The following is a 24,169-nucleotide window of genomic DNA, read 5'->3' as shown; positions in this document are numbered from 1 at the left end:
GCCCTCTGTAAGGATCTGACAAAGTAATGGACCCTCTCCCTGAAAAACTACACAGCATATGCAAGATTCTGCACAAAAGTTCAAGGGATTTGAGGTCCCCCTGAGCTTGTGTTCAACCTCTCTAGCCTTCGAGAACACTACTTTAATCCACTTGGTTATTAATCTCACAGATCCACCTGCACACTCACAAAACGAGGGAGATACAAGAATATTCATGGCAGTACTGCTTGCCAGCATGAACAAGGCATCCAACCACAGGGGCCTGAGCTAAATGAACTATGATGCATCCAGCCGATGACAAACTGTGCAGCTGTAGAAAGGAAAGAGGAGGCCCCCTTCCTACTGACAAGGAGACAGCTTCAGAATGCACTGTTCAGTGCAAAAAGTCAAGTTCAGAACAGAGCACAAGCACGGTACTGTTTGCTAAGAGAGGGGAGACGTAAGAATGTATTGCTTGTGTTGGCATAAAGAAACCCTAGATGAATACTCAGGAAACTAGTAAAAGCCATTACCTGTGGCGAGCAGGGAAAGCAGGTAAAGATAGGCGTAAAAGCAGGATCTTTCATAACATGGCTTTTTGTTTTGAGCTGTAAATTCTTTTCCTATTTAAAAAAATTAATCGCAGCAACATGGAAGAAACTCGAAAGTATCATGCTGAGCAAAAGAAGCCTTACACAAAAGATTCTTGCACTGGATGATTCCTTTACTATGAAGTTCTTGAACCAGCAAAACTAATCTATGGTGGAAAAAAATCAGAACTGTGATTGCCTCTAGGAGTGTGTGGGCCATTGTTTGGGAAGGGGCATGAGGGAATTTCCTAGAGGGATGCAAACCTTCTATATCTTAACAGAGGTTTGGTTTGCACATTTGTCAAAACTCAGTGAACAGTGATTTGTGGATTTTATTATGTTTAAATTTTGATTTGTGGATTTATTTATGATTTGTGGATTTGATTACATTTAAATTTTGTTTCAAAAGTAAGCAAAAAGAAGTGTGAAAATATTGTATTCTAGTTAACGGTATGCTTGCTAAAATCTTTAGGGGTGAAGTGTATTGATGTCTAGGACTTATTTTAAAGTGCATAAAAAGTAAGAGGGTGGGCTTCCCTGGTGGCGCAGTGGTTGGGAGTCCGCCTGCCGATGAAGGGGACGCGGGTTCGTGCCCCGGTCCAGGAGGATCCCACATGCCGCTGAGCAGCTGGGCCTGTGAGCCATATGGCCGCTGAGGCTGCACGTCAGGAGCCTGTGCTCCGCAACGGGAGAGGCCACGACGGTGAGAGGCCCACGTACCGCAAAAAAAAAAAAAAAGTAAGAGGGATTGTTGAGTGGCCAGAGGGATGGACAGATGATAGATGTGTGATGAACTAAGCAGAGTAAAATGTTTAGAATCCAGGTGATTGGCAAATGGTGTTCACTGTACAATGTTCACTGTACAGCTTTTCTGGGTGTTTGAACATGTTCATAATAATACGGTAGGAAAAAGGGAAATTATTGTTTCTATTTATTTTGCTGTTCTTATATTTCTGTAATTTATATTGGCTGAGTAGTAATCCGTTCACCAGAGGCAGAATAGCCTAGAGGTTAAGACAGAGACTCAGGAGCCAGCCTGGGGGCGTTCCCAGCTCCATCTCTTACTAGCCCTAAGCCCTTGGGAAGTCATTCATCTCTCTGGACCTCAGTTTCCTCATCAAAAGTGTTAATAATAATAACGCCTACCCCCGTAGATTGCTGTGAGCATTAAATGCGTTAACACATGGAAAGTGCTAAGAGACAAACCCGGCACATAAGAGGTGCTCACTACATTTTTAGCGTTTGGTCACTTAAGAAATTACCCACTGCGGGACATTTTGTCTTCTTTCTCTCTCTGCCCGCCCCCTCTTCTTGCTATTATAAACACATCGGCATAAACTTTTTTCCCCTAACCATATCTCTGAGCATTCTAAAAATTTTTAGAAATCGAACTGCTGGACAAAAGGGGTTTAAGGTTCTGCCACTGATTCTCAAATCCCCCCTCCCGAGCCCCCACGCCCTCGGCCCACTTCTCTGCACCCTCCACCCCTTGGCAAAGGGCTGGGGTCTGGGGCCTGACACCCAGGAACTGCCTCCTCCTTCTGCTTGTTGGGTGGCTCATGGGTTTCTTTTTAACCCGGAAGCCTCCCCTGGGTCCTTACCCGAGCGAAGCCAACTTCCCCGCGGGCCAGCGACACCGCGTGGTTGTAGGCGCGCACGGTAACCAAGCCCACGTAAGAGACGCTGCGGCTGCCCCGGTGCTCGTTCTTGGTCTCCACACTGAAGGCAGGCAGGGTCTGGTCGTCGCTGCACAGCTCCGCCATCGAGTACAAGCACGTGCCCATCATGTCATAGCGGCGGCCATCGAAGGTGGTGTAATGGGGGTCACCCTGGGCGCGGCAGGTGGCCGCGGAGTCTGCCAAGCACCTGGCCTGCCCATCCAGCACCCTGCAGAGCTGCTTGGGACCGCACTGCTTGCCTTCGCAGGAGGGCTCCTGGGTCTGCAGGGCTGGGGAGGGAAGAGGGGTGGCCACAAAGAAAGAGTCAGGAGTGTCCACCCTACCAGGAATCCTGGAGCTCTCCCACCCGGGGGAGTTTGGGCAGTTAGCTCACAACTACCCATTCTAGAAGTGGGGGGACTGAGGTCTGGAATCTCAGAGGGAGAGAGCTGCTCAGGCCTGACTTCTCTTAGGTTTTCTGGTTCCCCAGAAAACACAGCTCAGCCCAGAAGAACTGGAAGGTGGTGAAGAACCACCAGGCAGGAACAGTCATGGAAAGGTTAACGTGTGGCTTTTCTCTCCCTGTTTCCCCCTTGCCCCTACCTTCCCAATCAGGCTAAAAGGCTAAGGGATCGTTTTTATTTTTTATTTATTTTTAATTTTTGGCTGCACCACACAGCATGCAGGATCTTAGTTCCCTGACCAGGGATGGAACCCACGCCCCCTGCAGTGGAGGCGTGGAGTCCTAACCACTGGACCGCCAGGGAATTCCCCAAGGGATCTTTTTTAAAGATAGAAAATGGAAGACAGAGACTGTTCAATAGAATGGAAACGGTGGCGTCAGGCCGCCTAGGTTAGAATCCTGGCACAGTCAATTAGCTGTGTGACGCTGGAAAGTAATTTATAATTCTGTATGTCTCCGTTTCCTCACTTGTGACATGGGGGTGATAATAATACCTTCTTCACAGGGATAGTTGGGGAGGGGGGAGTGGCCCGGCTCAAATAAGCTAAAATATAAGCAGGGTTTGGAACTGATCCCAGGTGTTAATTAGGTTAATTATTACCTATTACAATCAATCACCCACCTCTTCCACATTACTATTCAAGCCTGAAGTGGCCCTTTGAAGTTGGGTAGCTTCCATGCCCTGGAGGATGGATGGGAGGGGCATTTTTGCCAGTGCTGGGAACCCTACTGTCTAGGATCCTTGCTTCGGGAAGGGGATCCACGTAGGAAGAGACAGCTCTTCCTCCCCTGCCTCCTAGTCTTCAGAAGCTCTTGCCTTCTGTCTGCTCATAATAATAGCTCACCCTTATGTAGCCGTACTCACTTGCCCGATACCCTCTAAATGAGCTACAAATGTTAACTCACTGCACTGTCACTTAACAACCCTGTGAGGGGTGCAGTTATGATCCCCATTTTACAGATGTGGAAACAGGTCCACAGAGGTGAAGTCACATGCCCAAGGTCACACAAGCAAAGGTGGGATTTGAACCTGGGAAGTCTGGCTTTAGCATCTGTGCCCTCAAACGCGGCACTGCTTGGAGGCAACTCCTCGACAGGCTGGGCCCAAAAGTACACACAGGGCCAGGTCCTAGAAATTAACTATGTTAACACATACAAGACACCTAGAGTGGACCCTGGTATGTTGAGAAATACTCCCCCCACATGGTAGCCATCATTATTATACTTCTAGACCTCCTGAGTTTGGCATTCCTATATGAGGTGTTGGGGGAGTGGTAGTTAGCAACTGGTATGGTTGTGTGTCAGTAGCTAAAATAACAAAATATTCCCAACCTGGTTGGTGAGAAGCTGCTGACCTGACCCGACCCCCCACAAAGATCCCTCCCTCTTGGCACCTTGGCTCTCCACGGGAACCTTTCCGCAATGCCACCCCCCACAAAAGCAACAGACAAAGGGCTGATGCCAGACACCCTGGGGGCTTCTAGGACCCTGCTGCAGTGCTCTGACTGGCATCTCTTCAGACTGGTTGGGACCCTGGATCATACCAGTTGCTAAACACTTAGAGTATTGTTCGTGCAGGGGGGTGGGGGGACAGGGAGGGCTTGGGAAGCCTTAAGGAAAAGAAGGATGGCAGGGAGGATGCAGGTGAGTGGGAGACAGCCCAGCTGAGCCAGGAAGCCACAGATGAGCACAGAGAGGGTGGGAAAGGGGAAAAGGCAAGCGAGCTGGCAAAGGGGTCCCCAGGTGGACAGGGCCAGAGGTCATTTCTGATCACTTACTCCGGCCGCACGCAGCTGCTGTCCCAAAGCTCACGTCCTGGTTCAGCCCAAAGGTGAGCAGCCCAAAGCTGGTAGCAGCCTCAGCCACATGGATACTGTCCTTAGTGCCGAGGTCCACTTCAGCATATGAGAACTCACTGCCTGGCACAACGGCCCAGGTGAGATTGGCCCCCAGCCTCTGCCCATCTATGGTCAGCTCACCAGCAGCCTTTGTCGGTGCCACTACCAGGGCCACGCACTTACAGTTTGGCATGCACTTCACCACATAGGCAGGGCAGTAGGCTGCCACGTCTGGGATCAGGACCAGGTGGGGGTCATAGGTCACTCCATCTTTGGTGGTACCCGTGCCAAACAGCAGGACTTGGATGCCCACATCTGCAGACAGGTAGAGTGGCTGGGACTGCTGGATCTCAAACTCTGCCACGTTACCTGCCTGGAGCTCACGGGAGCCTTTGGTGCCCCCAAGGTTGTAGGTCAGTTTCGTGGCCTGGCTGGCCACGACATAGACCAGGTCGGAGCGGGTCTGCAAGGACAGAGGGGGCACCACATAGTAGGTGCCCCAGGCAGATGTGGGTAGCAGCTGCTCCACCACATGGTTGCAGTTCGTGTTTTTCTGGGCACAGCTGTGGCCAGAGAGGACAGCCACGGGGCTACTGGCGGTGACCTTTGACCCTGAGAGGTTAGCTGTGCTCTGCACCTGGGCCACCTGGTAGGGGTCCAGAGTCACACTCAGGACATTGCCCGCTGAGTAGGACTTGCCCTGGAATGTCACTGACCCCTTCAGCTGTATACTGACAGAGGCACCAGCTGCACCCGCCACCACAGCAAACTCCTTGAGATTCTGGGACGAAGCGCTGGAGGGTGTGAACACAAAGTACTCAGTGCCTAGGGCGCGGACAGGCCACAGCTGTGTCGCATCTGCTGTGTTGGGCTTAGCGTTTATTGCCTGCACAGAGATGGTGCGGTCAGAGTGGACCACCACCGCACGCTGGAAGGTACTGCTGCCGACCATCTCAGCCTTGGCAGTGATGTTGACCATGACTGACTGCCCGGGCCTCACAGTGACCTTCTGTGAGGTGCCGTCTACCTGGCTGAGGATGGAGACTGAGGTGAGGTTGTCCGACAGACTGGAGAGGAGGAGGTAGAGGTAGGCTTTGCTGTACCCGCGATTATAGTTCTGCAGGAAGGCCGTGAGGAATTCCTCCCCCCCGCTGTTCTTGGGGTCCACTGAGGCCTCCTGGGTCAAACCTGGGGTGAGAAAATGCAGCTGTGGGTCTGCTTTATCCAATCCTCCCCATCAGAGAAGTAACCTCATACCCCGTGCCTGGGTCACATGTTGAAATACTAACGTGGGTTTCTATTCTCTCTTCTCTCTCCTTTCCCCTTATTCATGCAGTGTTCACCTACCAGCCTTTCTGGCTTTTGCCTTCCAAAAGCCTGAACACTTCAGACAGGGATCTCAAATTCAAACACTGACGGGGCCAGGCAAGTGATATAAATGTGTGAAACAGAACTGTACAGCTAGAGCATTCACATGCCATGGAAAGTGGGGTGTTGCTATTAGCTTTAATCTGTTGTTATGATGATGGCTTATGGGCTCTTTCTTAAAAATGTCAGATCTTACCATTTTTTCAAGAGAAACTGGATATCTGAATTTCCATGTGAAATCTCCAATCCAGAACTGTTTTAAGTAAGCACTATGGGGCCCAAACTGGCTGGATTCAGGTGCCAGTTTGTGATTTCTGTCTTCATAGGATTAGGGGTGTATGTGAAGGGGAAAAGGGGATTATGGGAGTATGGACAAAATGTCTCCTAGAAATAGAGAGGAGCGGGGACTTTTCAACACCTCAATCTAGGAAAAGATTCTCCAGGGCTGAGAAGAGAGAGGGGGAGGGAGAGAGATCACTTTACAGGATCTTGGAGAGAGTTGTGGTGGTTATAGGACTGTCTGCTGAATAAGGGGAGCCTTGAAGGACATCCCAGTGTCCCATGGGGCCAGGGGATCAGGGGCAATGAATGTTTCTAAAGTAACCGAAATAGATGTTCACTGGTAAAGAGGGCCGGCACGTCCCATCCCTCCCCCCAAACTTTGGCTTTACCTAAGACTCTAGTTCTGGACATAACCCTAGATAATTGGGCACCAAATCCCCCCAGCCCCCCGCCAAGAAAGACTTTAGTGAAATTTTCCATCGCCTCAGCAGAATGAGGCTCTAAGTCAAAACTTTAGTTGAGCTGCAGAAAATCAAGAAAGTAGTAGTTCTTACCTACTTGAATTTGGGGACTAAAGTTTTTACCTGTTTCCCTCTGGAACAGAGAGAGAATGGGTGAATTCCACCACATTTCTCTGCAGGACTTAAAGGGTCTCTCTCCCATCTCAGCTAGCCTGGGGTGACACTGGGAGATGTGTTTGTGGAGGGGGCTCAAATGGAGGGTGCTGACCCAGGCAGGTAGAGTTCTTCAGACTGGAACCAGGACATAGATGGGATTTTGGTCTGACTTACCCCACAGGAGGGTTGCTCCGGCCCAGAGCAGCCACCAGCTCCGCAGAGAACCCATGTCTGCAGTGGAGAAAGAGAGGGGGTCATAGAAGGCGGTCTGCCCCTCCTGCCAGAGGACAAAAGGGCCCAGTCTCAGGACAAGGGCTGCCTGGGCACCAGGAAGGCTGAGGTGGGCTGAATCCAAGGGCCAGTGTGTGTGTAAGGGGAATTGGACATCTGGTGGGCCTGGGGGCTGGGCAGGGAGGGCAGGAGAGAGGTAGGATAGGGAGTTGGATGTCCAGTGGGTCTGCGGGGTGTGGGATGGGGAGGCCTAGAGCCAGGGGCAAGGGTAGGGGACCTGATGTCCCACTTCCAAAGGGGATGCAGCCTCTCTCACCTGCAGGTTCCCGGAGCTGCAGGACTAGCCCCAGGTTCCCTGGGCCGGGCTATATAGTGGAGTTTCTGGACTCCTCAGGCCACGCCCTGGGCCACCTGCCAGGCAGATGATGCCAACTTCTCGGAGGAGGCTGCTGATCCCAGGGCCAGCTGGAATGGGGCCCCTGAGGGCCTGAGAAGGGTGGAGGGCAAGCTTGAATGCCTGAGTCCTGAGAGGGGTGTGAGAACAGCTTGTGGCTGTGCCTGGGGAGCCTGCTGGAAACGTCAGTCCTGGAAGGGTGGTGTCCTTGAGAGAAACAGCTGGGGAGCAGGGTGCTGAGGGCCTGGAGCTGGGTCCCCAGGGGGTGGGGAGCAGGAGTCGAAGGTGGCATTTGGTCTTGTTTGCTGGTTCAATGGCTACATTTTTTTCCTTTGTCTCCTGCCAGGAACAACAGTGAAGGACCCACATCCGGGTCCCCACCCCCCACAAGCTGTTCCCTGGTCCCCAGCCACACATATCCTCTTTCCAACCACTCAGGGTGGGGGGCAGGTGTCTGAGGTGTGCAGGAACCTGAGCACCTGACTCAGAACTTTGTTGTGGGACACAATACCTCCACCCCTAGACCAACAGGTCCTCCTGGGTACCTAATCTGCAAAATAGGAACATCAAAACTAGCTTCACTGGGCTTACTTGTCTCCCAGAGGGCACTCTGTAAACTCTCAAGGAGTGTAGGTGGGAGGCAGGCTCTTCTGGTGTGGTTCGAGGTGGGGAGCAGGTGGCACCTGGGGGCTGGAGCTGTGTGTAAAGAATGATGCAGGACCCTGTTTCCTGGTTCCACGCAGACACTGGGCTTCACTTTCTGGAGAATTTGTTTTCTGGGAGGTGTTTTTTTTTTCCTGAGACGGGACTCGCTGAACAAGTTTTGGGTGATTCTGTGCCCCCATCACCCCAAAATCTGCCTGGGATGGGAGTTGGGGGTGTAGGTCACAGAAGCAGAGATAGCTGAGAGGTGGTGTGGGCATTCTGAGGTGGAGTCCATTCCTCCTGAGGGGCTGACCCAACCCATGCCCTGCTCTCCTCCGCCCAGTCCCAGGACTCATTGCCTGGGGAGTCTCCCCTGGAAATAGCAGCTGCAAAGCCTGGGTGTCCTCTTGGACAACACCCCAGCAGCTGCTGCCCCCAGGACTTCTCCTCTCTTATCACAAGGCTTGGGCCTCTGCATGGTCGGGGTGGATGGGGGCTGTTAGAGCCCCACCCAGGGCAGGTCCCCAGAGGGAGAGAGAAAGGCTCAGAGCTGAATGGGCCCCAAGGTCAACCAGGAAAATGAGGTGAGTAAACAAGAGATTGGATAAGAGCCAGACATATTAAGAAACAGGCAGGGGTGAGGGGACCAATGGGGAGTGAGAGCTTTGTGGGGAGTGGTGCCTGAGTACCTGAGGAAAAGGACCGGGACGAGGGGCTGCTGGGATTCCTAAGGAGGAAACAGCTATTGCAAACCAAGATGTCAAAATCTTCTGTCGGATACACCTTGTTTAGCCTGAGACACTCAGAGAAACAAGGGATGAGGGAGCAGAAAATTAGAGTAAGACTGAGAGGTGATTCTGCCCCCCAATCTCTGAGCCTTGAGGTCTCCCCTGGTTGACCCCAGAGAGATGCCTTCCCCCTCCTCAAAACCCATTGTTGCATTCTGCGGCCAGAGTCCCCAGAAGTGGGGCGGCGGTGGTGGGAAACCTCACAATTTAATATTTGACACCCCTGGGACCTTCTCCCTCCTTTCAGAGCCCAGGGGGTGTGAATGTGGTGGGTGGGTATGGTATGACGCACCCTGTACCCTACTCCATATCATATCGATTCTCAGAAACCCCACTGAGAACCCGCCGAGATAACCTGTGGGGACACTTCTTTGTGGTCAGCGAAATCACATCCATCCTGCCACTGGCAGCCCTGCTCTGAGCCCAAACAAGGGGCGTTTGTGTGTCCAAGCCCTCTATCCTCTCCCTGCTGACAAGATCTGTAGGGGACAGGTCTGTACTGGTCATATGACTTGAGACCACTGGGACCCTCTGGCTTGTCTGGGTTTTAGAGATCCAGGGTACAGGTGGAGACAATTTACTCTGCAGCTCAATTCAGATTTTCTGGCAATTTTGAACTTCGTTCTTTCATGCTCTGGATCCCACAAGGGTCTCTGGACCCCCTTGGGGAGCTCCTTCATCTTGCACAAGTTGCCACTAACCTCCCTGAGGTTCAAACTTGATCTTGTTCCTCCCCTGCTCAAGGAAATTCCATGCTTCCCTGTCCCTGTGAAAGCAAGTTCACACTCTTGGCAGGACTATGTCAAGCCCTAACGCTCCATTTCCTGCACCTTCCACCTTGTCATTGCCTGTGCAGCTCCTTCCACTTGGAACACTCTTCTTCATATTCTACCTGCTAACTCCATGCCTGGAATCCAGACATCATTTCCTGCATGTGTCATTTCCTGAGAACCCGAGCTGAGGCTAATCTCTTTTATTCCTCCTATACGGCACTGGCCATCTGCTCCCTTGCTTTATGGAAATTCCCTTTATTTGTTTTACCTTCTTGAAACTTCAGACCTGCTACAGCTATGTTCCTGTTCTTCACCTCCCCACCCATCTCTCTTTGACCCACCACAATCTGACTTCCATGTGCATCGAAACTGTCCTGCTAAATCCTCCAGTCACCTCTTACTTCCCACTTGATTCTAACTCCTCTTTAACATTTGACGTGAATGCTTCCTCCTCAAAAATTTCTAATGTCTTGGTTTCCATGATGTCACTTTCTTCTGGATCTTGTGTTACTTTGGTCTGTTTCCTATAATAACCCCTTTAACATTGGTGGTCCTCAGAAATAATGCCATTTGCAGCAACATGGATACAACTAGAGATCATCATACTCAGTGAAGTATGTCAGAAAGAGAAAGACAAATACCATATGATATCACTTATATGTGGAATCTAAAATATGGCACAAATGAACCTATTTACAAAACAGAACAGACTCATAGACATAGAGGACAGACTTGTGGTTGCCAGGAGGGAGGTGGGGAGGGAGAGTGATGCACTGGGAGTTTGGGGTTGGTAGATGCAAACTATTACATTTAGAATGGATAAACAACAAGGTCCTACTGTATAACACAGGGAACTCAATATCCTGTGATAAACCATAATGGAAAAGAATATAAAAAAAGAATGTATATATATGTATAACTGAGTCACTTTGCTGTACAGCAGAGATTGGCCTAACAGTGTAAATCAACTATACTGCAATTTTAAAAAACTGGTGGTCCTAGATTCTCTTTCTCTGCTTCTTTCTCTAACTACCTCTTTTCTCCAGGAGATCTTATCCATGTCCATTTATGCTGTCTAATAGAACTTTCTGTGATGATGAAAATTTTCTGTGTTTTGTGCTGTCCACTGTGGAAGGCAATGGCTCCACGTGTCTACTGAGCTCTTGAAATGTGACTAATGTAATGGAGGAACTGAATTTTTAATTTAATTTCATTAACCCATTTAAAATTAAAGTAACCACCTGTAACTTGTGTCCATATTAGACAAGACAAAACTCTAGAATTGTTGCTAGCCCAGGCTCCATTTCATCTACCTAGTCAGCTGCTTATATGTCTGTCACCCACCTACCAACCTATTTATTCTCTTTTATACCCATTTTTACATTCCTGGCCCCCTTGTAGGCAACCATTCTAATGTGATTCATGAGAATATTTTTAATGTCTTCTTGAAATAAAATACACATGTTAGTAAGTGCACAAATCATAAATGTATGTAGCTCATTGAATGATCTCAAAATGAATACATCCTTATAACCTACACCCAGGTCAAGAAAGAGAATGTTTCCAGCATTCCAGCAGCCCTCTTCATTCTCCTTCTTAATCACTATCCACTCCCTACCTCCCATAAGGAGCCACTATTTTGGCTTCTAACACCACAGATTATTTAGCTTGTTTTTGAACTGTACACAAATGGAATCATATGTCTATGTTGTTTTGTGACTGGCTTCTTTCACTCAGTGTTATCCTGTGTACATAACTATAGTTCATTTTCGTTGCCATATGGTACTTGCTTGTTTAAAAATCACTACAGGGACTTCCCTGGTGGTCCAGTGGTTAAGACCCCGTACTTCCACTGCAGGGGTCACGGGTCTGATCCCTGGTCAGGGAACGAAGATCCCTCATGCCGCGGCCAAAAAAAAAAAATCACTACATATTTACCCATTCTACTGTTTCCACTTTGGGCTAATGAATACTATCTTCTGACGCACATGTGCACAGTTTCTGTTGGGATGTGCTGTGGAGTTCCTAATGGTCATGTCTGGGTCATTTGGCTCAGCTTTAGTAGATGCTACCAAACATGTTTCAGTTTGAACTCCCACGATCAGTGTATGACCAATCTGGTTGCTCCACAGCCCCACCAATATTTGGCCTTGTTAGACTTTGTAATTTTAGCCATTTTAGAGGTGTAGTGGTATTGGGTTGTGGTTTTCATGTGCATTTCCTTGATTTTTTAGTGAAAAAATCAAGAATGTACTTGTTCACTTTAGTAATCTATTTGTTGAAGTCTCTTGCCCAATTTTTTTTTTTTTTTTTTTTTTTTCGGTATGTGGGCCTCTCACTGTTGTGGCCTCTCCCGTTGCGGAGCACAGGCTCCGGACGCGCAGGCTCAGCGGCCATGGCTCACGGGTCCAGCCGCTCCGCGGCATGTGGGATCTTCCCGGACCGGGGCACGAACCCGTGTCCCCTGCATCGGCAGGAGGACTCTCAACCACTGCACCACCAGGGAAGCCCTCTTGCCCATTTTTTCAATTGGGTTGTCTGGTTTTTTTTCTTATTGATCTGTACAAATTCTTTATATATTCTGGATACAAGTCATTTTTTGTTAAATGTTTTGCAATTTTTTTTCTCCCACTCCGTGACTTATCTTTTCACTTTTTTTTTTGACCCACATTGTGTAGCTTGTGGGATTTTAGTTCCCTAACTAGGGATCGAACCTGGGCCCACAGCAATGAAAGTGCACCAAGTCCTAACCACTGGACCATCAGGAAATTCCCTTTTTTCACTTAAAAATATATTGATTGATTTGGCTGCACCAGGTATTAGTTGCAGCGTGTGGGATCTTTGTTGCTGTGTGTGGGATCTTTAGTTGCAGCATGTGGGCTCTTAGTTCCCTGACCAGGGATTGAACCCCGGCCCCCTGGACCACGAGGGAAGTTCCCCTTTTCACTTTTTTAATGATGAAAAAATTCTTAATTTTAATGTAGTTCATTTAATCAATCTGTAACATTTCATGGCTGGCCTTTTTTTTTCTGTGTTGAATTCTTCTAATTCAGAAACATTCTATTTTTCCTATTTATGTAGATTTTCTTGGATTTATTTCACCAGTATTTAAATTTTTTTCAGAAATATTATGGGGACAGGAAGTAAGAATTCTGAGGGGACTTAGAGAAAATAGAAAAGTGATGTGAACCCTGCCACCTTGGCATGTGCTCTGTCTGAAGAAACTAATAAACATGCACTCTGAAGACTTTCAAAGGGACACTTTGTGCTTGATGTAATGGTTAGTGAGAGTGAGTGGGCTCTGGTAGATATTGACTCTGATGAGGAATGAATAGGTATTTCTCATCATTCTCAGGACTTGTGATCAAACCCTTTTACACCTGGACTCCGCAGAGTGGATCCTCCTACCTAGAGTGAAAACATGACACCATCCAGGAAGTTGAAAGAATGCCTCCCAGTCAGAGATGCCATTTTTCTCTTCCTTGAATAGGTGAACTACAGGGGTTTGACAGCTTCCTGCCTGAGCCATGCCCTTCTCCAGCAACCACAGATGGAACTGAAAGGAAAAAGGAAAAGCAGCAGGTAGTGGGCAAAATTATCTAACTCAAGATTTCAGAGCTGAGTTGATACAATTCTATGAAGAGAAGCTTTTGGAAAACCTTTAAGACTGAGTTAGGGGACCCTAACTCAGAGAGCTGGCTTCTCCACCCCCAGCACCCTGTAATTCCTTTACCAAAACACATTTCACATTGTCTTGTAATTGTTTTCTTGACTTCCTTAATCTGAATAAGGATGTGTTTATTTTGCTGATCAGTGGATCCCCAGGGCCTGGTATAGTCCTGGCTCATAGTGGGTAGTTAATAATTATTTCCTGATTGAATGGAGAAATGAAGAGAAGCTCTGGAGGGGTGACACAGGTTTGTGGGGTGCAGCTCTGTCTGTTGTATGGCCCTTCGGTGGAAGTTGTCCTTCCCATAGCGATAATGGAGGGTGGTATAGACACTTTGCAGAGGCAGAGTGGGAGAATCAGGCTGCCTGGTCATATAACATGGATACGCTGTACTTCAAGTACACAGCTCAGATCAATGGTCTCTGTGTTCATTTTTTTTTCTAGGAAAAGTGATGTTGGCTATTTTTAAGCTTAGTCAAATATTGCTGTGACACACAACATATATGTATTAGCCAGATCTGAATAAATATAGACCATAGGACTACATATCTGAAATTTACAGAAATATTTAGAGAGAAAAATGCAAATGCCCTGGTGGTTAAGAACCTAAAGTCACTTGGCCGGCTAGTGCCAGAAATGGAATTCCATCTGGCTCTCTGGGCTCCAGGTGCAGTGCTATTTCCACTCTGCCACTGACTCACAAGTCCTTTTGGTGGGGACATATAAAATATTACTGTTTTGCACATGAAAAAGTAGTCGAACAATTCTGGATCACTTAATTGTTGTAGTTCCCACTTCTCTCCAAGGAAGCCCAGTATCTACCTTGAAGGTCATCTATAAGGTGCCTTAAAGGCTCTTAAGTTGTTTGCTTAAATTTGCAATAGTTATACATACTTGTTGAACATTTTTCAACCAATTCAAAGTGTGGAGATAAAAAGTATAAGTATTGCCCACCTACCCTCCTCATTCCCCATCATTTCCCAGAGGATAACTCCAGTTAGCAGTTTAATGTATACCATTCAGTCCTTTATATATTCATATATACTTATATATACACATGCATATATACACATACATAGCTCTTCTAATAAGGAAAAATGAGATCAGTTATAGGTTCAATTGTGTCCCTGCAAAATTCATATGTTGAACCCCTAATCTCCAATACCATAGAATGTGAGCTTATTTGGAAATAAGCTTGCTGCAGATATAATTAGTAAAGATGAGCTCATACTGGAGTAGGGTGGGCCCCTAATCCGATATGACTAGTGTCCTGATAAAAAGGGCAATTTGGACACAGAGTTAAACATGCACACAGGGAAAACACCACGTGAAGATAAAGGGAGAGATTGAGGTGATGCATCATCTACAAGCCAAGAAATGCTGAAAATTACCAGTAAAACCATAAGAAGCTGGCAGAAAGGCATGGAACATATTCTTCCTCACAAAGGAACTAACCTTTCTCCAAACCCTTCTGACATCTTGGTCTTGACTTTCTGACCTCTAGAACTGTGAGACAATGCATTTCTATTCTAAGCCCAAAAAGTGTGTTTTCTCAACACACAGATCCTGAACATGTTTTGTTAGATTTATACTTAAATACTTTATTTTTCTTTGGATCTATTGTAAATAGCATTGTGTTTTCAATTTTGGATTCTACATTTTCATTGTTAGTGTATAGAAATGCATCTGATTTTTGTGTGTTTATTATTCGGTTTTTTTTTTTTTTTTAGAATCCTTGAGATTTTCTATGTAATCATGTCATCTGAAAATAAGGACAATTTTATTCCTTTCCAATCAGTATTTTTTTAATCTTTGTTTTGCTCTGTTTAGCTGGCTAGAACTTCTAGTACTGTGTCACATAAGAGGTGAACATCCTTACTTTGTTCCTAATAAGGGGAAAAACGTTCAGTCTTTCAGCATTAAATATGTTAGCTGTAGGTGTTTATATTCTTGTTTCTTTTTTTTGTGGCCGTGCCACGCAGATCTTAGCTCCCCAACCAGGGATCAAACCCACTCCCCCCGCAGTGGAAGCACAAAGTCTTAATCACTGGACCACCAGGGAAGTCCCTGTTAGTTGTAGTTTTTTGGTAAATGCTGTTTTATCAGGTTGAAGCAGTTCCCCTTTATTCCTAGTTTGTTGGGGTTTTATCATAAATGGTGTTGGTTATTGACAAATTATTTTCCCATGTCAATTGATATGATCATATAATTTTTCTTCTTTACCTGGTTGACATGGTGGATTACATTGATTTATTTTTTAATATTGAAGCAGCCTTGCATACCTGGAATAAATCCCACTTGGTTATGGTATAGAATTCTTTTTACACTTTGAAGGCTTTGATTTGCTAATATTTTTAAGGGTTTTTGAATCTAAGTTCACGAGGGATACTAATTTTCTTTCTCTCTCTTCCTCTTCCTCTTTCTTCTTTTTGTAATGTCTTTGCCTGGTTTTGGTGTCAAGGTAATTCTGGCCTCATTGAATGAGTTGGAGAGTGTTCCCTCTTCTATTTTCTGGAAGAGATTGCATAAAAGTGATGCTAATTCTTCTTCAAATGTTTGATAGAATTCTCTAGTGGAACCATCTGTACCTGGATATTTCTTTCTTTAGAGCCTTTTAATTACAAGTTCAATTTCTTTAATACCTATTCAGGTTATCTATTTTATATTGGTTGAGTTTTTATAGTTTATGATTTTTGAAGAATTTATCTATTTCATCTAAGCTGTAAAATTTGTGAGTGTAGAGTTGTTCATAGTATCCCCTTATTACCATTGTAATGGCTACAGGGTCTGTAGTGATATATCATCTTTTATTCTTGATATTGGTAATTTGGGTTTTCTCTTTTTTTACCCTTGTCAGTTCTGCTCTATGTTAATTAATTTTATTGATCTTTTCAAAGAACCAGCTTTTTGTTTCATTGATTTTCTCTATTAAGTTCCTCTATTCAATCTTATTAATTTTTGCTGTTTATTTTTTCCTTCCTTTTGATTGCTTTGTGTTTATTTTGGTCTTCTTTTACTAGTTTCTTGGGTAGGAGCTTAGATTATTGGTTTGAGACTTGCCTTTTTTCTAATGTAAGCATTTAGTGCTATAACTTTCCCTTCCAGGGCTTCCCTGGTGGCGCAGTGGTTGAGGGTCCGCCTGCCGATGCAGGGGACACGGGTTTGTGCCCCGGTCCGGGAGGATCCCACATGCGTGGAGCGGCTGGGCCCGTGAGCCATGGCCGCTGAGCCTGCACGTCCGGAGCCTGTGCTCCACAGCGGGACAGGCCACAGCAGTGAGAGGCCCACGTACAGCAAAAAAAAATAAAAATAAAAAAAATTAAAAATTTCCCTTCCAGCACTGCTGTAGCACATCCACATATTTTGATGTATATAAATATATATAATGTGCATACTGGTGTCGTTGGATAGAGTATTCTATGAATGTCAATTAGATCCTGTTGATCAGTGGTGTTATTCAGTTCTTCTATATCTTTGCTTATTTCCTCTCTATGTTCTATGAATGGTGAGAGTGAGGTTTTGAATTCCCTAACTATAATTATGGATTTGTCTATTTCATCTTTCAGCTCTACTGGTTTTTGTTTCATGTAGTTTGAATCTCTATTGTAAGTATACATTTAGAATTGCAATGTCTTCTTGGTGGAATGATTTTTTGTCATTATGTAATGTCCCTCTTTATTCTTAGCAATTTTCTTTGCTCTGAAGTCTACTTTATTTGATATTAATATAATAACTTGTGGCTTTTTAAAGTCAATATTTGCATGGCATATTTCTTCCCATCCTTTTATTTTTAACCTACGTATGTTATTATATTTGAAGTGAGTTTTTTTGGAGACAGCTTTATAGTTGAATCATGTTTTTTAAATTCACTCTTTTATTTTGTGTATTTAGATAGAAATTTACATCTAAAGTAATTATTGATGTGTTTGGGCTTAAGATTGCCATTTTATTATTCATTTTCCGTTTGTCCTCTCTGTTTCTCATTTTTCTAATATTCCTGTGGGTTATCTGAGCATGTCTTAGAATTCCATTTTGATTTATATTATTTTTGAATACATTATTTTGGATAAATTTCTTACCACTTGCTTTAGGTATTACAAATTAATATGTAACTTATCACTTAAGTCTAACATCAATATTTTACCACTCTGATTGAAATGCTGAAACTTTACTTCCATGTAGGTTCTTTTACCTTCCTCACTTTCCAAAATATAATTGTTTCAAGTGTTTCCTCCATCTACAGTAAGCACCACATCAAACAATGTTATAATTGATTTTAAATTATATATATGATTTTTAAAACTCATGAGAAAGGTAGCCTATTATATTTACCCCTGTTTTTACCCATTCTGCTATTCTTCCTTCCTTTCTGAAGTTCTGAGACTTCTCTTATTATTTGGAGTTTGAAGGACTTCCTTTACCCATTCTTTAAGGGTGGTTCTTCTGATGACAAAGCCTCTAGTTTTTCTTCATCTAAAAACTTAGATGGACTTCCCTGGTGGCACAGTGGTTAAGAATCCACCTGCCAATGCAGGGGACACAGGTTTGATCCCTGGCCTGGGAAGATCCCACATGCCATGGAGCAACTAAGCCCGTGTGCCACAACTACTGAGCCTGAGCTCTAGAGCCTGCAAGCCACAACTACTGAGCCCATGAGCCACAACTACTGAAGCCCATGTGCTCTAGGGCCCGCATGCTGCAACTACTGAAGCCCGCGTGCCTACAGCCTGTGCTCTGCAACAAAAGAAGCCACTGCAATGAGAAGGCCGTGCACCACAACAAATAGTAGCCCCTGCTCACCACAACTAGCAAAAGCCCATGAGCAGCAACGAAGACCCAACACAGCCAAAAAAAATTAAAAATAAAAATAATAAAAATAAAATAAATAAATGAAAACATTATTTCCCCTTAACCTCTGAAGCGTAGTTTTGCTGGATATAGGATCCACAGTTGACAGTTCTTTTCTACTGGCACTTGAAACATATTATGCCATGCTTTCTTCTCAATGGTTTTAGATGAGAAATCCATTGTAATTTGATCAGCGTTTCCCTGTAGATAATGTATCATTTTTCTCTAGTGCTTTCAATATTCTTCTTGCCTTAGTTTTCATAAGGTAATTATGGTCTGTCTTGGTGTGTATTTCTTTGGATTTATTCTGTTTAGCTTCTTGAATCTGTAGGTTTATGTCTTTTGCCAAATTTGGTAAGGTTTAGTCATTATTTCTTCAAATACTTTTTTGGCCCTGCTCTTTCTTCTCTCCTTCTGATACTCTGTGATACAAATGTTAGATTTTTTGTAATTGTTCTGCAGGTTATCTAAGGATTTGGTGGGGTTTTTTTTTCCTGTCAATTTTCTCTCTGATTTTTTCTTATTGATTGGGTAATTTCTATTGTTCTATCTGCAGAATCACTTATGCTCTCCTCTATCATATTCATCCTGCTCTTGAGTCTTGCCAGTGAGTCTTTAATATCAGTTATGGTAGTTTTCAGTTTTATCATTTCCATTTAATTCTCTTTTACATTTTCTATATCTTTGGTGAAATTTTCTATTGTTTTCATTTGTCTCAAGAGTATTTGTAATTGCTTGATGAAGCATTTTTATGATGGCTAATTTAGATCTTTGTCAGATAATTCTAACATCTAATTCATCTCAGTGTTGGCATCTGTTGATTGTCTTTTCTCATTCAAGTTGTGATTTTCCTGGTTTTTGTTATGATATGTGATTATTTATTATGTCTTGAACATTTTAAATATTATGATAGAAAACTCTGGATCTTATTTAACTCTTCCATTTTAGCAGGCAGTTACCATGTTTAGGTTTAGCAGGTAGGTCCTGGCCTAGTTTTGTGTGCTGTGGTTCCAATGACACTTTAATTTTCAGAGGACTTGTAGTGTTATTCTGTTCTTTTTCCTTTTCCCAGTTCTGGTTGCACTTGCACCCAATTCATGTTGTTACCACCAATGGAAACTGAAAGCATTTCCTAGCGTCCAGATGGTGCTGCTAGATTAGGGGTAGGAGACACTAGCATAAAGGGGTGGAGAGCACTTTCCTGTACTGCCCAGTGCCAGTGGGGCTCCTGCTTGATCACTACTGATATTGCCCATGGGAGAGAAAAGCACATACTTGGGTGCCTTCTGTTGCTGGAAGGAGGCTAGAGAGCCACTGAGCCTGGGCCACCTCCTGTCACTGGGTCAGAAGTTGAGAAATGCTGGTTCACTGTGTTGTTCCTCAAGTCCTAAGGTCCCCAGCCAGCTAGCCTTCTACTTTCTACCTTTCAAAGACCTCTTATGAATGTCTGCTGTATTATTTCCAGAGTTTTTCATTGCACTTATTAGGAAGGGGTAGGGAGAAATGAGCCTCTGCCATCTTGTCTGGAACCAGAAGTCTCCACTTATTATTCTAATAATTTATTTGTAGGGTTTTTTTTTTTTTGGATTTGCTATGTACACTATCATATTGTTTATGAATAATGAATTTATACTTTCTTTCTCATCTTTATATCTTTTCTTTAGGCTCTCTATTACACAGTAGAAAAAAGGGCATATTGGGGGTATCCTAGTCTTGCTCCTGAACAGAAACCAAAAACTTTCAACATTTTGCTACTGAGTATAATGCTTGTATAGTATTTTTGTGGGTACACATCATTATATTTTAAAAGTTCCTTCTATTTTTAGTTTTTAAATCATAAATGAATGTTTAGTTTATTAAATGATTCTTCTGCATCTATCTCAGTGATGTTAACATCCATTGTTGAGTATTACCTAGATCTAGGGTTGCCAGGTCAAACACAGGACATTCAGTTAAATTTGAAATGCAGATAAACAAAATTAATTTTCAGTATAAGCATGTTCCATATAACGCTACTATAACTTTGTAAGTATCTCCCATGAAATTTGTATGCTAAATCTGGCAACCTACCTAGATTCATTATTTCTTTAGGGGTTTACAAAATGGGGATTTCTAATTTATCATTCTTTCTTCATTTATTAGCTACTAAAAGAGAAACATCTGTATATTAATATACTACTATACAGAGAAACATCTCTCATTAATTCTTTGGTTATCCTGAGTTGCAGTGAATACAGAAAAAAACAACTTAAATGCTTCAATTTTCAGATTTAGACAGTTCTCTCTGAAGGTAAACAAACATTGTGTGTGTGTGTGTGTGTGTGTGCGTGTGTGTCTGTGTTTAATATTATTATGAATATATAGGTTTTGAACATATTTGCTCTTTCAATTTCCACCCTAGACCAGTAGGAGCCTCCTTAATTTACGGTATGGCAAGATGTTCCAGGCTCATCTTTGTACATTTCTTGACCAAATCCGGAATCAGCCATTTCTCAGAGAGCTTTGATTCCTATCAGGAATTTACCAAGTTGTATTTAGAGACCATAATCTGGGCACTAGCAGGGGAACTGTCTTTTTGTTTAAATTTTAAAAAATTTTATAGAACATTTGTATGATTCCAAAGCCAAAACTTTATAATGAGGTATCTTCACAGAGGTCTCACTGTCATCTCTGTGCCCTCTACCATATTTCCTCTTTTGCCCTATATGAAACCATTTTTATTCATCTTCCCATTGTTTCTTTTTGAAAATATATATGTGTGTATTTTCATTTCCTTCTTTCTTACACAAAAGGTAGCATATCCTATACACCATCCTTCACTTTACTTTTTTGCGTAACACTTCATCATGGAGATCACACCATAACAACATGTAAAGATCACCTCCATTCTTTTTTAGAGTTGCATAGTGTTCTACTCTATAAATATACCTTAGGCTTATTCAATCAGTTCGCTACTGATGGATATTTTGGTTTCAAGTATTTTTCTGTTACAAAAACTGATATCACAAATAACTTTATGCATTCATTATTTTGTATTTTTGCCACTGTATCTTTGTCATAGAACCCTAGAAATGATATTAAAATGAGAACTTCTGGATCAAAGGGAATATATAATTTGGTTAGAAGTGAGATTGATAGGTAAAAAGCCACATGTATGTGACTTTGCTGGAAATTGCCAGATCCTCCTTCCTGTGGCTTGTACTAGTTTTCATTCCTACCAGCAATACCAGTTTCCCCACAACGTGACAACAGAGTATGATGTCAATCCGGTAGGTGAGAAATTATATCTCAATGTAGTTTTAGTTTGCATTTCAAGTATTATAAATGAGGTCAACCACCTGCTCATTTGTTTAAGGACTTGTGTTTTCTGTGAACTCTGTTCTTCTGTCTTTACTTTTCTTGTTGTGTTTTCTGCCATGCAAAACTTTATTATTATATAGTCAAATGTAATCAATCTTTTCTTTTACTGCTTCTACATTCTGAATCATGGTTAGCAAAATTTTGCCCACTTCAAGATTATAAAGGAATCCATTATGTTTTCTTTTAGTATTTTTATAGTTTCGTCTTTTTAAATACAGATCTCTGACCCTTTTTTTTTTTTGACCTCTAACCCTTTTAAAATTTATCCAGTGTATGGTGTGAGGAGCAGATTTAATCTGATCTTTTTCCATATGATTCTCCACTTACCTCAGTACCACTTATTTTAAAAATCCTTCTTCCCTCCAATGGTTTGAGATGCAACCTTTATCATCTACTAAATTTCTATATGCACGTGGGTCCATTTCTGAATTTTCTAGGCTGTTTTTTTGGTCTATCCATTCATATGCTAATACCTCATTGTTGTAATTACAGAATTTTTATAGTATGTATAACTCTCTGGTAGTGCCTCTCTATCATGGTCCTCTTTCTCAGAGTTTTCCTAGCTGTTCTTATTTATTCTTTCAAATAAGTTTTTATAGTTAACTTTTCTAATTCTAGATTAAAACCTGATGGTATTTTTAAGGGAGCTGCATTATATTTATAAATTAACTTTGAAAGAATTATTGTCTTTGGGATTTTGCTGGTGGTGCAATGGTTAAGAATCCGCCTGCCAATGCAGGGAACACGGATTCAACCCCTGGTCCTGGAAGATCCCACATGCTGCAGAGCAACCAAGCCCGTGCACCACAACTACTGAGCCCACATGCTGCAACTACTGAAGCCCGTGCGCCTAGAGCCCGTGCAACAAGAGAAGCCACCACAATGAGAAGCCCATGCACCGCAACAAAGGGTAGCCCCTGCTCGCCGCAACTAGAGAAAGCCTGTGCGCAGCAACGATGCAGCCAAAAATAAATAAATGCACCCACAAATAAATAAATAAAATTTAAAAAAAGAATTACTATATTTATTATGTGAGACTTCTATCCAAACACACTGCCCTTCCATTTGTTCATGTTTACTTTTGTGTCCTTCATGAGTATTTATAGTTTTCCTCATATAAGTTTTACACATTTCTTAAGTTTCTGCCTGGGTATTTTATTATCATTACTATTTGCTCTTGTGAATAGGGTGTGCTCTTCTATTACCTCTTCTAACTGGATACTGCTGAAGGCCGTTGATTTCTGTACATTAATTGTATGTCATTTAGTTAAGTATGTTACTTAACTAAATTTTCCTATTTGTGGTTGCTCTTTGCTGATTCTTTTATAACCATATAATCATCAAATAGAGACAGTTTCCAGTTCTTATGCCTCTAATTAGTGTTGGCTAATGGCTCCAGCATAAAGTTAAAGGGACTGAAGATAGAGTGCACCCTAAACAGAATACTATCTCCCTCCCTCTGTGACAGGAGACTGGCTCTATCAATTAACCCCATTCTCTAAATCTCTGCTTATGCACATCATCTTATAATGATGATCAAACTTCTTTAAAATACATATGCACATGCACACACACACACACACACACACACACACACACACACACACACACCTTTCTAACAACTCGTTCTGCCCTAACAACAGCCCTCTTACTCCCCTTTCCATCAGAGTCAAGTTTCTTGAAAGAGCTATGTATACTCTCTGGCTCAACTTTCTATATTCTTCCACTTTCTACATTCATTCTTTCTACATTCTTCAGCCCCTACAGTCTAGTTTCCACCCCTACCACTGCACTGAGTTTATGCCAGCCTAGGTTACCAATAATCATTGTAATTATATCCAGAGAATATTTTCCTGCTCTGGTGTGATTTCTCACAAGCACCTCTTTTATGAATTTTCTCCTTCTGTTGGCTTCTCTGACAGCACATACTTATGTACACACACACACACACACACACACACACACACACACACCTGGTTTGCATCTAACCGCTCAGGCTGGAACTTTCAAGCTCCTAATCCTTTGTCACTTCTCATCTTCGAGCCTCTGTCATTGCTGCCTCTTCTTACATTCCATACTCTTCCTAAGCCGTCTCGAGGAGCCTTCTCTCCTTTCCTGGCTTCAGATACCACCATAAGGTGACTCATACCCTATAATGGTTTTAATGACCTTCTGCTTTTGTTATATTTCTTATTGTAAATAAGATCCCACACAGAAGTTATCGATATTCATTATTTACCACCATATAATGGCTGAGATGTAAAAACTTAAGTTGATGGTGCTAGGCCAATACAAGTACAGTGATAAGAAACATGGCACAGTAGTTCTTGATAACACGGGTACAAGTTCAGGAGAAAAATCCATGATTCTACACCGAGTGAGGATTTTGAAAATTTTAAGAACAGTTCTCCTTTGAGTTCCAGATGGTGTGTCTAATTGTCTAGTTGATACCTGTTGGATGTCTCAAAGGCACCTCAAACTTAGTATATCCCAAACCTCATTGTCTCCCTCCACCTACCCAGGTCCTTTTCTTATTCTGAATCTCAGTGAACGATGCCACCACTGGCACCAGTTCTACAAGCCAGAAACCCAAGAGTAATTTTCCTGTTTAATTTTTTAATTTAATATACAGTAGAATTGACATATATGGATGTCTGTTACCACT

At 43.4% G+C, this 24,169-nt stretch overlaps 1 protein-coding gene across 1 annotated transcript in view; it reads right to left on the bottom strand.

Annotated features, from left to right (window-relative positions):
* Positions 1-13,069, bottom strand: part of FCGBP (Fc gamma binding protein) — a 45,319-nt gene extending 32,250 nt beyond the window's left edge. Inside the window, exons 1-4 of the mRNA XM_082676992.1 lie at positions 13,035-13,069; positions 6,970-7,026; positions 4,469-5,716; positions 2,171-2,517 (exon numbers count right to left, since the gene is read on the bottom strand). Coding sequence (XP_082533118.1) covers positions 2,171-2,517; positions 4,469-5,716; positions 6,970-7,024 — 1,650 coding nt within the window. The 5' untranslated portion in view covers positions 7,025-7,026; positions 13,035-13,069. The remainder of the gene's footprint in view (positions 1-2,170; positions 2,518-4,468; positions 5,717-6,969; positions 7,027-13,034) is intronic.
* Between the last annotated feature and the right edge of the window lie 11,100 nt (positions 13,070-24,169).

This window comes from Grampus griseus (assembly GCF_964374135.1).
Source record: "Grampus griseus genome assembly, chromosome: 19".
Taxonomy (NCBI): domain Eukaryota; kingdom Metazoa; phylum Chordata; class Mammalia; order Artiodactyla; family Delphinidae; genus Grampus; species Grampus griseus.
This window is presented reverse-complemented; position numbering and strand designations above follow the sequence as displayed.